This window comes from Mustelus asterias, chromosome 11, assembly GCF_964213995.1.
Source record: "Mustelus asterias chromosome 11, sMusAst1.hap1.1, whole genome shotgun sequence".
NCBI classification, from domain to species: Eukaryota; Metazoa; Chordata; class Chondrichthyes; order Carcharhiniformes; family Triakidae; genus Mustelus; species Mustelus asterias.
In genome coordinates this window covers 46,193,906-46,209,480 of record NC_135811.1, presented here as the reverse complement: position 1 = coordinate 46,209,480, position 15,575 = coordinate 46,193,906, and the positions used below count along the sequence as shown (strand labels likewise).

Genomic DNA, 15,575 nt, shown 5'->3' with positions numbered 1-15,575 from the left:
TCCGCTGCCACTCTGCAGGTGATCGGTGGAGGGGAAAGGGGGCAGAGGGTCGCGATCGGTCCGGGTAGCGGGGGGGGGGGAGGGTGGGTGGATAAGAGGGAAAGTTATGTTGTTGTAGGGGTGGGGGTGATGTCTGTGGGGACCATCACTCCCGGGCCGCTTTATCCGCTTTTTGCGGCCCAGGAGCGATGTGACAGTGGCGTGATTTTCAGTTTTTTTCCTCACTGCGCATGCGCGGTTCAGAGCTCCGATCGTTTCAGGCGCGCTAAGCCCCGCCCACAGCGCAATTCAGCTGTGATTTATTTTCAGGCTGATTGCATATGGGGGCGCCTGAAAGCAGATTTCCAGGTCGGATCTGAATTGTGCCCAGGTTCAGCATTTAGAATGAAAATGCCCAATGGTTTATGTACTTAATTTAACTATGATGCTAATATGTTGCAAAAACCAGGATGTTGTCTTCATTCATGATGTCTGATCTCACAGCCTTTATTTTTCAAATTTTTAGAAGGGAAGTTGTGTATTGACAGCAATCTCTTTCTTTTAAACTATGACACATTAGTCGTTGAACTACATCCTGTGAAATCTCTATTAAAAGCTTGCATGCATCCACTTACCAGTTAAAAATGGGGAAAAATCAGTCTATTAAAACCTGGAAGAGACATACTCTGCTGGTAGGAATGGATAAGATGTTCAGCAAGAGGGCCAGTGGGCTGACGAATGGCAGATGGATTTAATTTAGACAAATGCGAGGTGATGCATTTTGGTAGATTGCACCAGGGCAGGACTTATTCAGCTAATGGTAGGGTGTTGGGGAGTGTTACGAACAAAGAGATCTAGGGGTACATGTTCAAAGCTCCTTGAAAGTGGAGTCACAGGTGGACGGAGTGGTGAAGAAGGCACTCGGCATGCTTGGTTTCATCGGTCAGAACATTGAATACAGGAGTTGGGGCGTCTTGTTAAAGTTGTACAAGACATTGGTAAGGCCACACTTGGAATACTGTGTGCAATTCTGGTCACCCTATTATAGAAATGATATTATTAAACTAGAAAGAGTGCAGAAACGATTTACTAGGATGTTACTGGGACTTGATGGATTGAGTTATAAGGAGAGGCTGAATAGACTGGGACTTTTTTCTCTGGAGCGTAGGAGGCTGAGGGGTGACCTTATAGAGGTCTATAAAATAATGAGGAGCACAGATCAGCTAGATAGTCAATATCTTTTCCCAAAGGTAGGGGAGTCTAAAACTAGAGGGCATAGGTTTAAGGTGAGAGGGGAGAGATACAAAAGCGTCCAGAGGGGCAATTTTTTCACACACAAGGTGGTGAGTGTCTGGAACAAGCTGCCAGAGGTAGTAGTAGAGGCAGGTACAATTTTATCTTTTAAAAAGCATTTAGATAGTTACATGGGTACGATGGGTATAGAGGGATATGGGCCAAATGCGGGCAATTGGGATTAGCTTAGGGGTTTTTAAAAAAAGGGTGGCATGGACAAGTTGGGCCGAAGGGCTTGTTTCCATGCTGTAAACCTCTATGACTTTATAAGAGAATCTGCACCCACCTGCATCCTGGATGAGATGCATAGAAACTTCATTAAGACAGTTGCGAAAAACCACCTGGATCATCTCAAGCAGAATTTAAACCTCAAATTTTCTGTGACTCTCTTTACATGTGTCAATAAGAATTTTGTCACACTTCCCGTGAAATTACAGAGTGCAGTAGCAGAAAGTTCAAAGCTATTCAAGGCCACGGTAACAGATTTGGGATTTACTGGCCAGTTATTAGTGTGACGGCATTTCAACGGCTAAAATTAGGGAAGAGCTTGTATTGTTTGCTAAAGCTCAACATGGTACAAAACAGATTCTTGTGGATAATCGAGAGTTTCCCATAGTAATTTTAACTTCCACCAGTAGTCTAAGAAAAGTTCAGCACAGGACAACCCTTCGGCTCTCCAAGCCTGTGCCGATCATGATGCCCTAACTAAAGTTTAAAAAAACCTTCTGCCCTTACATATGGTATAATAATTCATGAAGCATAGAAAAAAAGACAGGAACAAAAGAATTAATAGAAGAAACATGTAATAATGTCTTGTGAAAGGCATATTCAAGCAAAAACTTTGCTAGATGATCAGGAAGGTAGATAATTGGAAACTAGGTAATTCCACAGCATCAGTAAACACCAGAATCAGAGGCTGAGTGCTTCACGTAGCAGTGTGTTCCCCTCTGAGAAGTTACTTTTTACGTTCTGACCGCGTGAAAACCATTAAATTACCAGGGCAAGTCCCGAGAAATGGATAACTTTTGTGATCCTTCTTGATCTCCCTCCCCAATCAACCTTATGGGTTGAGAAGGATTATCTGTCATTGTCTTGATTTAACAGCAAGTGTAGTTATATCAGAATTGAGCTTGGTGTATAATGGAAGACCCATTGAATAGTGTCTGCCTTTGATTATTGGTGAAAGTTAAAATTACTACGGGAAACTCTCAATTATCTATTATGTACAAGGGGAACTGTTCTTCCTGATGTAAACTGCCCTTACATATGGTATAATAATTCATGAAGCATAGAAAAAAAGACAGGAACAAAGGAATTAACAGAAGAAACATGTAATAATGTCTTGTGAAAGGCATTTTCAAGCAAAAACTTTGCTAGATGATCAGGAAGGTAGATAATTGGGAACTAGGTAATTCCACAGTCCATGCATATGACAAATCCTCTACTTTGATTATTTATCTAGTCTTTCACATTTACACTAAATGTGAACCTACACTAAACATGCATATACAATTATGTGCATATACATAAAACCCTGAACACATGCCATTCATGTACATACACTCTGCATACAGGTACACAACCTATTTACACATTTGCCAACCTGTGCACATATATTACCAATGCAAGCATGCTATCAACAAAAATATACTACCCATATAGATAGCTGCCCAAGCATATACCTACACACATACCCTACTTTGTTAAAGTGCAGGAGCTCTAATGGACTGCCTGGGCACCTTTTAAGCTGAGCTTGACACAGAATTGGAGTCAAACTCTACTGTTGCAGAAAAGAAGTGCACCCAAAATGCACCGGGTAAAAGAAATGCAAACAGAAATATAATTCCATTGGATAACTGCATTCCAATAGAACTGAAAAGTGTTCCTCATGATGTTTTGGTTTTACAATATGGGACAAACATCGACTGAACCACAACACAAAAGGCTTTAGCTGTTGTGCATTTTTTCAAGAATAGCGAAGGCTCAAATCTGAAGCAAATACTACAGTTTAGGATTAATAATAACTTTAGTATCAAACCACAGTAAAACTGTACACTGATGCACATTACCAACACATCAAATGAAACAATAAGTATCCAGAATTAATGAATATTATTATTGCTATGACAGGTATTCCATCTTCCATCCTCCAAATGTAACTGTCCGAAGCTCCACTGACTGGTTCCTAACTCGCACCAAGTCCTAATCATTCTCCCCGTGTCTGCATGAGTTTCCTCCCACAATCTACAAATGTGCAGGTTAGGTGGATTGGCCATGATAAATTGCCCCTTGGTGTCCCAAAATGTGAAGGTTCGGGGGATTAGTGGGGACGGGGCTGGGGATAGGCTTAGTAAGATGCTCTGTTGGAGAGTTGGTGCAGACTCAATGGGCCGAATGGCCTCCTTCTGCACTGTAGGGATTCTCACCCCTGTTCTCACTGACCTATATTGGCCCGCACTCCAACAATGCCTCAAATTTAAAATTCTTATGTTGAAACCCCTCCATTGCCTTGCCCCCTTCCTCTGTATGTTACCTCCTCCAGCATTACAACTCACCTAGATCACTGCGTTGGTCCAATTCTGGCCTCGCACGCATCCCCAATTTTCAGAGAACCACCATTGATAGCTATATATTCAGCTGCCATGGCACCAAGCTCTGGAATTCCTTTCGTAACTTCTATACTCTCTCTCTCCTCCTTTAAGACTCCCCTTAAAACGTACTATTTTGACCAAGCTTTTGCTTATCTGACTTATTATCTCTTTATATGGATCAGTGTCAAATTGTGTTTGCTAATACCCCTGTGAAGTGCCTTGTAGTTCTGTTACATGAATAGTGCTAGATGTGTTGTATTTTGAACTACAGGGTAAATCAAAGAGAACATAGAACATAGAACAGTACAGCACAGAACAGGCCCTTCGGCCCACGGTGTTGTGCCGACCTTCATCTGAAACCAAGATCAAGCTATCCCACTCCCTACCATCCTGGTGTGCTCCATGTGCCTATCCAATAACCGCTTAAATGATCCTAAAGTGTCTGACTCCACTATCACTGCAGGCAGTCCATTCCACACCCCAACCACTCTCTGCGTGAAGAACCTATCTCTGATATCCTTCCTATATCTCCCACCATGAACCCTATAGTTATGCCCCCTTGTAATAGCTCCATCCACCCGAGGAAATAGTCTTTGAACGTTCACTCGATCTATCCCCTTCATCATTTTATAAACCTCTATTAAGTCTCCCCTCAATCTCCTCCGCTCCAGAGAGAACAGCCCCAGCTCCCTCAACCTTTCCTCATAAGACCGACACTCCAAACCAGGCAGCATCCTGGTAAATCTCCTCTGCACTCTTTCCAGCGCTTCCACATCCTTCTTATAGTGAGGTGACCAGAACTGCACGCAATATTCCAAATGCGGTCTCACCAAGGTCCTGTACAGTTGCAGCATAACCCCACAGCTCTTAAACTCCAACCCCCTGTTAATAAAAGCTAACACACTATATGCCTTCTTCACAGCTCTATCCACTTGAGTGGCAACCTTTAGAGATCTGTGGATATGGACCCCAAGATCTCTCTGTTCCTCCACAGTCTTCAGAACCCTACCTTTGACCCTGTAATCCACATTTAAATTAGTCCTACCAAAATGAATCACCTCACATTTATCAGGGTTAAACTCCATTTGCCATTTTTCAGCCCAGCTTTGCATCCTATCTATGTCTCTTTGCAGCCTACAACAGCCCTCCACCTCATCCACTACTCCACCAATCTTGGTGTCATCAGCAAATTTACTGATCCACCCTTCAGCCCCCTCCTCTAAGTCATTAATAAAAATCACAAAGAGCAGAGGACCAAGCACCGATCCCTGCGGCACTCCGCTAGCAACCTGCCTCCAGTCCGAAAATTTTCCATCCACCACCACCCTCTGTCTTCGATCAGATAGCCAGTTACCTATCCAATCGGCCAACTTTCCCTCTATCCCACACCTCCTTACTTTCATCATAAGCCGACCATGGGGGACCTTATCAAACGCCTTACTAAAATCCATGTATATGACATCAACCGCCCTACCTTCATCAACACACCTAGTTACCTCCTCAAAAAATTCTATCAAATTTGTGAGGCACGACTTGCCCTTCACAAATATCATGTTACAGGTATGTTTCAATATATTATATGTGAGTGCCTGGAGGTGCTTTGCACAGACTAAACCCCTTCATTCTAAAACACTGTCCACCATCATTGATGTTACCTTCTAATGGCAGTCTGAGTAACATTATTAACGATTCAGATTAGAGCTCTCACTTTTTTCCAAAATGTCTCAATTAGCAGAATCTTTTGTATTGTGGGAAAACCTTTCAGTTCTGTTGGCTAGCTGTTATCTAATACAATAATACTTTCAGATGCCACTGTCATATCATTGCAAAGCACCGTCTACCCTGTGTAGTTCCATTAGAATGTCAAACTGCTTGGCTGGTCGAATGGAGCTCCTACGGTTTACAAACTTCCAACAGAGTCTATTTCAAGTGTGGGAAAGCAGACACATTCATTTGTATGGTCACAACTTTAAAAGTTACAGTTAGTAGCCAACATTCTGCACATTACAATTATTTTATTAGCAAGGACGGGGTCGTTTATTTTCTTGGAGAACTATATTTTGTGCAATTGTGCCTTATATTATCATCTATCTGTCATGTAATCAAGCTTTGCACCGACTGTGCGCTTCTTGAGCTTTTTCCATCATGTCTGCAGGCTAGTTTAAATCCATAAGGTACACATGCACACTAATTACCTCTCGGATTTCCCTATCCTCTTCCAAAAACTCACCTTACTGATGCAGACCTCCTAACACTAGGTGGCAGTGCTGCTTCTTTCTGAGGTCCATTATTGTACTTCCAACTAATGTTGGTATGGCTTATTTATTATTAATGCTGTCTTTTCTAGTTTTATTTCTTCTTTCCCTATTGTTTCACCCCCTACCCCCCATCCCTCCTCACAACCGCCTCCAAGACCACATGCTTGAAGCACTGCAGTCACCAGCATAGGCCTGAGGTTTTCTTTTCCCTATTCCTGTCAACATCCCACTCCCAATTCTACCAGCCATTTTTGGAACTCCAGGCCTTTTATTCATTGCCCCCTCAACCTCTCTGTCCTCGCTGGTGCAGAATTCTACCTTAGGGCCAGCCCCTTGGTCAACAAATCAACAACTTTAAGCACCACAAACAGACAATTTTTCTCTTAATTGTGAAAAACAACAGACAAGGTCTGGGGAGTGGGTGGTGCAGGTGGGTGTGATGTTGGCAAAAGGGAGCAGACAATTCTGAAATAGTTCATTTGTACAAGATTACGAGGGACATGGACAGAGTGGATAAGGAGCAACTGTTCTCCTTAGTTGAAGGGTCAGTCATGAGGGGACATAGGGTCGAGGTGAGGGGCAGGAGGTTTAGGGGGGATGTGAGGGAAAACCTTTTTACCTAGAGGATGGTCTGGAGTGTGCTGCCTGGGAGAGTGGTGGAGGCAGGTTGCCTCACATCCTTTGACAAGTCCCTGGATGAGCACTTGGCCCATCATAACATTCAAGACCATGGGCCAGGTGCTGGTAAATGGGATTAGGTGGGATGTCAGCTGTTTCACTCATGTCAATGCACACTCGATGGACAGAAGGGCCTCTTCTGCACTGTATGATTCTATGTGGACGGGAAGAATGAAGGGGAAAGATGGAAGGACAAGATTCCCGAGGGGATAGGGAGCTGAGGAAAAGATGCAAAAAGGCAATGGGGATGAAGAGAGGAAATATAGAAGAGTTGAAGGGAGGAAGATTTGAAGGATGGAAGGGGCGGGGAGGAGAAATGAGTGAAAAAGAGATGGAGGACGCAAGACTGGAGGTGGGGGGTGGACAAATGAAGAAGGGGAAAGAGAATAGGGGAAAGGAGGGAATTGTAAAGCAGGCAGAGGAGGGTAAGGGGGAAAGGATCAAGGAAGGAATGTGGTCAGGAGACATGGTCAAGTTATCATGCACAATGACAGTGAGATGCTGTGAAGATGGACATATGGGACGAAGGTGTTGAGAGAATAGGAACTGGGAATCTGATACGAAATGAAGTGGTTATAGCACAACCTTTTTCACATTGCTTTCCACTTCCACTCTACACCTTAGACAAATCACCAACCCTCAACATTACCCACAAGCTCTCTGCAATTCTAGCTCAGTCCTTTCCCTCGACATCTCCTCTCGTCACCGAAAGAGACAGAGGAGCCAAATAACTACAGACAAAACACAGAGAAAAAATAAGCAGAAATCAATGTGAGAAAAGACCACATAAAAAACACAGACAAAAACGTAAAAAGCACAAGCAAACAATAAAATGTAGAGAAGGGGACACCGTTAATTACAACATGAGTGGGAGGTACACAATACCCGACATGAAAAGACACAGATGGACAGCACACTGGAACTGCTTGAGCAATGCCACACAAGATTCATTAGGATTGCCTTTATATTTGTACTGCACACCATCAAATACCTTGTAGCATTTGTGTGTGGATATAAATGTAGAAAAGTTCAAACTTCTTAAACAATAACATTTAGTTAATTGTTTCAAGAAAGCTATATCTTGCATAAATCATACTGATCAGGTAACACTTTGAATTGCATTAAAATAGAGCGACTAAATATGACAGAATGCATGACAATTGTTCAATAGCAAGGTACCTTTTTGACATGAGGAACATTCTGCATTTTCTTTGTGCGTGCTGTCCATCCCACCACCCCCATATCCAATGGGAAAACTATCTCACTCTGTGGTGACACAAGATTATTCTCAAAACGGGAGTCTCTGGTCACGTTAAAAAGTCTCGTGGCCAGCTCTGCAGTACCATTCCTCGACCTGAATGTGAACATGCTGCCTCTCTCTGCGTTGACCAAGGTGACAATCCTCTGTAGTACATTGTGCATCTGCTTCTCCACATTGGAGTCATCCTGCATCTCTTTGACCAGTTCGAACACAATGTCAGCCTCCTCCAGCTTGCACAGGTCTCTGAAGGAGACCTTGTCCTTTAACTCTGCCTTGGCCCCATTGAAGATTGCACCAATTGCCTCAGGCCTGAGTTTCCTGTCGAAATACTCCTTGGCAAATTGTGGGTTGGTCTCTAAATATTTCTCAACGGCTTCCCTGCTAATGTCTCCCATGTTCGCTGCTGAATGTCCTTTTAGATTTGCATCGCTGTAGGCTGGGAGATAAAGGGTGAAATCAGCAGTGCCCCTTTGGTAGTTGCAGGACAAGGTTAGTTCAAGGCATCAGGCACCCCAGCGGTTGCGGCAGTTCAGGCCAGTTGCTTCCAAGGTTGGCAGCATGCAACGATAAATGATTGTGAAAACTTCCAGACTGCTCCGAGCCCTGACGTCAGGACTTTAAATCCTGATGAATGCATTAGATGGTGAATGCTTATCTTCAATCCCGTTACTGAACCCGATTAATACTTCCAAAGATTACTGCTCCACGTGAGACTAGCATAATAAATTTAGACTTCTTTTCACCTAGGAAGCTTATGATGTGTGCAGTGTCAGTCTGATCTTTAACGTGTGCTGCGATGATAGGGAACCATGGTCGTTGAAGTGCCCACAATGTTGTGTTTTAAGAAGTTTTAACTTGAACTGAAACGATGTAAAGATAAATGGTTACATTCTGCGTGGAATCCTTTGTTCCTGTGGTGTAGAAGTGTGTGGACACGGTGCCTGGTTAATGCAGCAGTATTACAGCCCAACGTTCATCTGTACAATCTTAATATTATTTCTTAGAAAGGCTGCTCAATTCTTTTTTCCTTATCAACCAATCTGCTCACAGAATATTCACAGTGTGGCTTTCAGGAATAAATACAGCACTTGTTCATTTGGTTGCATTTTGGCCTGTGTTTGCTTGCATAACAATGCAATAGATTTTATTGTAAAAGTTACAAATGATTTCTAACCCATCATAAAACAACCTTTTCATAGAATCCTACAGTGCAGAGGGAGGACATTCGGCCCATCAAGTCTGCATCAACCACAATCCCACCCAGGCCCTATCCTCATGCATTTACCCTAGCTAGTCCCCCTGACACTAAGGGGCAATTTAGCATGGCCAATCGACCTAACCCACACATCTTTGGATTGTGGGAGGAAACCGGAGCACCCAGAGGAAACCCACGCAGACACGGGGAAAATGTGCAAACTCCACACAGACAGTGACCCAAGGCCGGAATTGAACCCGGGTCCCTGGCGCTGTGAGGCAGCAGTGCAACCTAAACTCATTGGGCTGAGCCAGCAGCTTAGAAGTGGAATAAAAACAGAAAATGCTGGAAAGAGTCATTAGGTCAGTGAGAACCTGTAGCGAGAGAAAGTGAATTTTCCTACCTGCTGAATTGGAAACAGCTCAGGTTTGAAGCTTGTACAGGGGCAGGGAAAAGGTTTGTATCTCAATCCAAACAGAGGGGAGCAAAGAACAAAGAGAAGATATGTTATAGGGTGGAAAGCAAGTGAGCTAAAAGGATAAAAGGGATGAGGGTGCAAGACAAAGAGGGGTGGTGATGGGGCCAGTAAAGAAGCACACGAGAAAATGCTGGAAAATCTCAGCTGTTCTGGCAGCATCTGTAAGGAGAGAAAAGAGCTGACGTTTCACAGATTTTCAGATTTTCCAGCATTTTCCCTTTTGGTTTCAGATTCCAGCATCCGCAGTTGCTTTTATAAAGTTGCTTTTATAAAGAAACAAAAGATGTGTCTAGAGGAGGTGTAAATGGCAATAGCTGAATCTGCACCAATAGTTGCTGTGCAAACAATGTGAGCAAAGGTTATAATCTGAAAGAATACTGTAAAGTGTCTAACTGAAAGATGAGGTGCTATTGCTTGAGCTTATGTTGAGCTTCAGTGGGACATTATAGGAGGTGGAAGTCAGAGTGGGAATGGAGCAGAGAATTAAATGACAGGTTAGTTCAGGTGACTTGTAGACTGAATGGAGATGTTCCCCAAAGCAATTACTCAATCTAGATTTGGCCTTCCACGTTGGTAACCTTCCATCCTATCACAGACTTTCCCTTTAGTTCTTACACCTCTCACTGCTTTACCTACCTCTGGACTAGTTTAAAACTTGTTACATCTCTAACGGTTTTCAATTCTGATGAAAGATCATCAAACCAAGATGTCTATTTCTCTCTCTGGAAAGTCTTTGGAGTATTTCGGTTTTTATTTCCATTTTTGTGCATCTGCAGTATTTTGCTTTTGCCTTGAGCAGAAAGGTTGGTGAATGTTACCACGTTGGGACAGTGGAGAAGCCACATTATGACAGAGATAAAACCTCTTGCTTCCTGTAATTCCCCATAATGAGATCAACAGTGTTGCTATTTGCACCTCGGATAGTACAGGGTTCCCTAATGTGCTTTCCAAATTTAAGTCTTAACTAAAAGGATTGGAAATTATGTTTAAATTTAACTTTGTGCCTGTAGGTGGAACCCCTAATGTGGTGGTAAGATTTTTGAGCGAGTAGACATTAAGGCACGGACAGAACTAGCAGCATTCAGTTAAATGAGTTTTAAATAAGTTCATGAGCTAACAAGAAGCAATTTATACATATGAGATGCAGCAATTGATTCAAACAAGTGATTATGATGTAAAACACATATGCTGATGTTTTGAATTATTGATTTTAAGGAGTATTGTTCACTTTAGTCAAAAAGCATTTTACCACAAGGCATCATGGTAAAAGTCATTATGGTGAAGCCATATTTCGAGAGAATATTTGAGGCTTGGAAATATGCAAGTTTTATCAGTAAAGTTTCACATGGGAGAACATTTAGTACACTTTATTATATTTCACGAAGAGGGTTTATTCACTGTCCCGATTAGATGGACTGTTGCCCAGTTGTGGTGTCACGAATTAGTCTGGTTAGATAGAGACCTTTAAGGGAACCCGTGAGAACGTTCATTTGATTCATCGGAGAGGTTTTGCTGCTCTATGCCAGAGCTACTTAACCCTTTGATGAACTCCTGGCGGCCACTGGTTTAAATAAAGTTATGTCTTTATACGGAGATATCTGCTTCGTGAGTCTTGTATTGTCTAAACTTTGGGCAGTACCTCGGGTACCCCACAATAGTGCCATTCTGTTGTTGGGAATCGATCAGGAATCATGAGGAGTGAAAATAGTTATAAATATTGAACAATGACATGAATTCAGTGGGGTTCGGATCAGCACTGTTCAGTGAGTCCCCAAAGTTAATTCTCCAAGAATGGCTCCAACAGGACAAAGTCACTGGGCCAAGCCATGGTTGAAGGCAGAATTTCACCAACCAAATGATTGAAAGCTAAGCACATAGCCTTGCAGTAGGACGATATATGAGAAACCCATGTGAACGATGTTTTGTCTCATGGTTGTTTTTCGCCATTGGATAACTGACATTTTATTCCACGTATTTTTTTATCTGGTTTCATGTAAGTTTTCATCACTTCCCTGAAGAAACTATCTTTACATTACTGGACTAGTAGTCCCAGAATGGCCCAGAGACTTGAATTCAAAATAAATAGCATATATGGAATTTCAATTCATGGTGACACAGTGGTTAGCACTGCTGCCTCACAGCGCCAGGGACCTGGGTTTAATTCCCGGCTTGGGTCACTGTCTGTGTCGAGTTTGCACGTTCTCTCCGTGTCTGCGTGGGTTTCCTCCGGGTGCTCCGGTTTCCTCCCACAGTCTGAAAGACGTGCTGGTTAGGTGCATTGGCCATGCTAAATTCTCCCTCGGTGTACTCGAACAGGTGCCGGAGTGTGGCAACTAGGGGATTTTCACAATAACTTCATTGCAGTGTTAATGTAAGCCTACTTGCGACTAATAAATAAAATTTAATAAATAAACGTTATAAATCTGGAATAAAAAGCTAATATCAGTAACAGTGACCACGTAACAACCAGGTTGTTGTAAAAACCCACCCAAATCACTAATGTCCTTTAGAGAAGGAGATTTGCCTTCCTCACCCAGTCTGGCCCATAGTGACCTCAGAGCTACAGCAATGTGGTTGACTCTTAACTGCCCTCTGAAACGGCCTAGCCAGCTACACAGTTGCACTAAACCACTATGAGAAAGTATAATCCAGAGAAAACTGATGGACCTGAAGGAAAAAACAGGTAAACTTGGCAATGATGGTACTGGCCAGAATGGGAGTGCCATTTTAAGGAGTATGGGACCAGTTCAGACTAATACCTGCAATTTCCAGGTTTTACTGCTTTTCCTTCTGGGTAGGCATCAAATTCAGGCAAAGTCAAAGCCAGCCCAGGCAACCCTACAAAACTCTGCTCACTAATATCTGGGGACTTGTATCTGAATTGGGAGAGTTGTCCTACAGACTAGTCAAGCAGCAACCTGATGTAATCATACTGGTGGAATCATACCTTATAGCCAATGTTCCAGGCACTACCATCACCATTACTGAGTATATCCTTCCCCACTGGCAGGACAGCTCCACCAGCATGGTGGTATACAGTCAGGAGGGAGTGGCCCAGGAAGTTCTTAACATTGAGTCCACAAAGTTTCATACATCAGGTTAAATATGGACAAGGAAATCACCTGTTGTTTGCTACTTGTCACCCTCCGTCAGCTGATCCATCTATACCCCTTCATGTTGAACATCACCTGAAAGAATCACCAGGGGCAGAAAGCATACAGAGTGTGGTTGGTTGTCTTCAATATCCATCTCTAAGAGTGACTCAGTAACCCCACATTAGGACATATCTGCTAGACTGGGCCTGTAGCAGAGGGAGAACAAACAGCAGAGACCTCATCTTGACCAATTTACCTCAGATAGGTGAGCTGCCCATAACACTGCACGGTGCTAGTGGAATCCATCTTCACACTGAGGACACCCTGCATCGTCTGGTATGACGCTACCATCATGCTAAATGCAATGGGTTTAGGACCGATCTAGCAGCTGAAAATGGAGCATCCTCAGGTGCTGTGGGCCATCAGCATGAGCAGAATTGTAATGAACCACTATCTGTAAAGTTATCACTCAGCATAACACTCACAATACCATTACCATCAAAACAAGGGATCAACTTTGGTTTAATGAGAAGGTAGAAATGCATACCAGGTTAGCATTGCTGCCTCACAGCGCCAGGGACCCAGGTTCGATTCCCGGCTTGGGTCACTGTCTGTGCGGAGTCCGCACGCTCTCCCCATGTCTGCGTGGGTTTCCTCCGGGTGCTCCGGTTTACCCTCTCAGTCCAAATGATATGCAGGTTAGGTGCATTGGCCATGCTAAGTTCTCCCTCAGTGTACCCGAACAGGTGACTAGGAGATTTTCACAGTAACTTCATCGTAGTGTTAATGTACGCCCACTTGTGACACTAATAAATAAACTTTAAGTTTTAACTTTAAACAGGAGCAGAACCATGCATACGAAATGAGGGTGCCAACCAGGACTGTATGCATGCTAAGCGGCAGAAGCAGCATGTTATACACAAAGCTAAGCAATCCTGCAACCAATGGATCAGATCAAAGCTCTGTAAAACTGACAACAACCAAAGAAGGAAGAGGATCCATCAACCTCGCCATCCTCAATGATGGCGGAGCCCAGAAGGTCAGTGCAATAGACAAGGCTAAGTGTTTGGAATCATCTTCAGCCGGAAGTGCTGAGTGAATGACCCATCTCTGCCTTCTGGTCAGGTCCCCACCATCACAGAAGCTTGCCTTCAGCCAATTCAATTCATTTCAAATGATAATCAAGAAATTGCTCAGTTTTCAGGATACAGCCCAGGTTATGGGTTCCAATGACATCCCAGCTACAGCGCCAATCATTCCCATTGGAGATGACTAAAAGATGAACTGTAATGACACCAGGGCTTAAAAGAGTTCAATTACTCAGCTAGCTTGAACAATCTTAGCTTCTGTTTTCTTGAGTTTAGAAGGTTAAGAGATGATCTAATCAAGGTGGTTTAAACAATCAAGAAAGTTGATAATGTAAACACAGAGAAGCTGTTTCCCCTGATGGGGGAAATCCAGTACCATTGGGCACAATCTTAAATTAGGGCTACATAATTAATCCAGTGCATGTCCACATTGGCATCAGGGAATGGTAGCAATGGATTAATGTGTGTCTTATGGTAAGTTGTACAAGCTATCAGGCCTCTCATAAGGCAATCCTTGTAGAAGACCAGAAGACATAGGATCAGAATTAGGTCACTCGGCCCATCGAGCCTGCTCCACCATTCAATCATGGCTGATATATCTGCTGCCTATTGCGAGGATCAAATTCACAGATATCTGTTGAGCAGTTAGAGGCTATCCTCCTTGTGTTTGGGACAGGGGAAATGGAGAAAGTGGGAGAAGTGGGGTAATTTTGGCTCCAAGATGACACACCTAGGGATGGAATCTCAGAACCATGTTAACCGAAGAATCCACCACCTGGACTGGACAGATCCCGAGTACGTCAAGACATTGCGAATGATGAACCAGCCGACCTAGCTCACTAATGGAACATGGAGTGATGGGTCAGAGTTCATCCCACTGTACTCTAGATAAAGAAAGAAGTTGCCTTTCACAATCTCAGGACAAATAGCCTGCAAATGTGTGCGCCCACTGTTAAGAGGGTCCCAGCTGTATGGAAAATTTGACTAAACTCCAGCAGTATCTCTTTGCATGTATTGGGATGATCAAAAACAAATCAACAACACGACAGTAGCTTGTATTTAAATGCAGCATTCCTAGGGTCCAGGATTCTTCTTATTAGGATCCAGTTAACCCTCAAGTCTCTAACAGGGAAGGTTGGTGCTAGATGGAAAAGTAACAGCATTATCAAAATGATGCACAGCACATCCCATTTCTCTTCTAGATTCTTCAGTCTGAAGGAAATGATGGCCTAGTGGCACTTTCGCGAGACTATTAATCCAGAAACTCAGCTAATGTTCTGGGGACCCGGGTTCGAATCCCACCATGGCAGATGGTGGAATTTGAATTCAATAAAACAAATTCTGGAATTAAGAATCTGCTGATCATCATGAAACCATTGTTGATTGTTGGAAAAACTCATCTGGTTCACTAATGTTCTTTAGGGAAGGAAATCTGCCGTCTTTACCCGGTCTGGCCCATATGTGACTCCAGAGCCACAGCAATGTGGTTGACTCTCAACTGCTCTCTGGGGATGGGCAATAAGTGCTGGCCAGACAGCGATGCCCATGTCCCTCGAATGAATAAAAAACAAATTCATCTGATTGATTAAGATTGGCAGCTCAGCTCATTTTTCTTTTAAGTCAGCCTTCCTGAGACTGTCGCTATTTCCAGTAAACAAA

General features: G+C 43.2%; 1 protein-coding gene across 1 annotated transcript in view; it reads right to left on the bottom strand.

Moving 5' to 3' along the window:
- Positions 1 to 8,455, bottom strand: part of pde6c (phosphodiesterase 6C, cGMP-specific, cone, alpha prime) — a 46,606-nt gene extending 38,151 nt beyond the window's left edge. Inside the window, exon 1 of the mRNA XM_078224404.1 lies at positions 7,979 to 8,455. Within this exon, the coding sequence (XP_078080530.1) occupies positions 7,979 to 8,455 (477 nt within the window). The remainder of the gene's footprint in view (positions 1 to 7,978) is intronic.
- Positions 8,456 to 15,575: the final 7,120 nt, after the last annotated feature.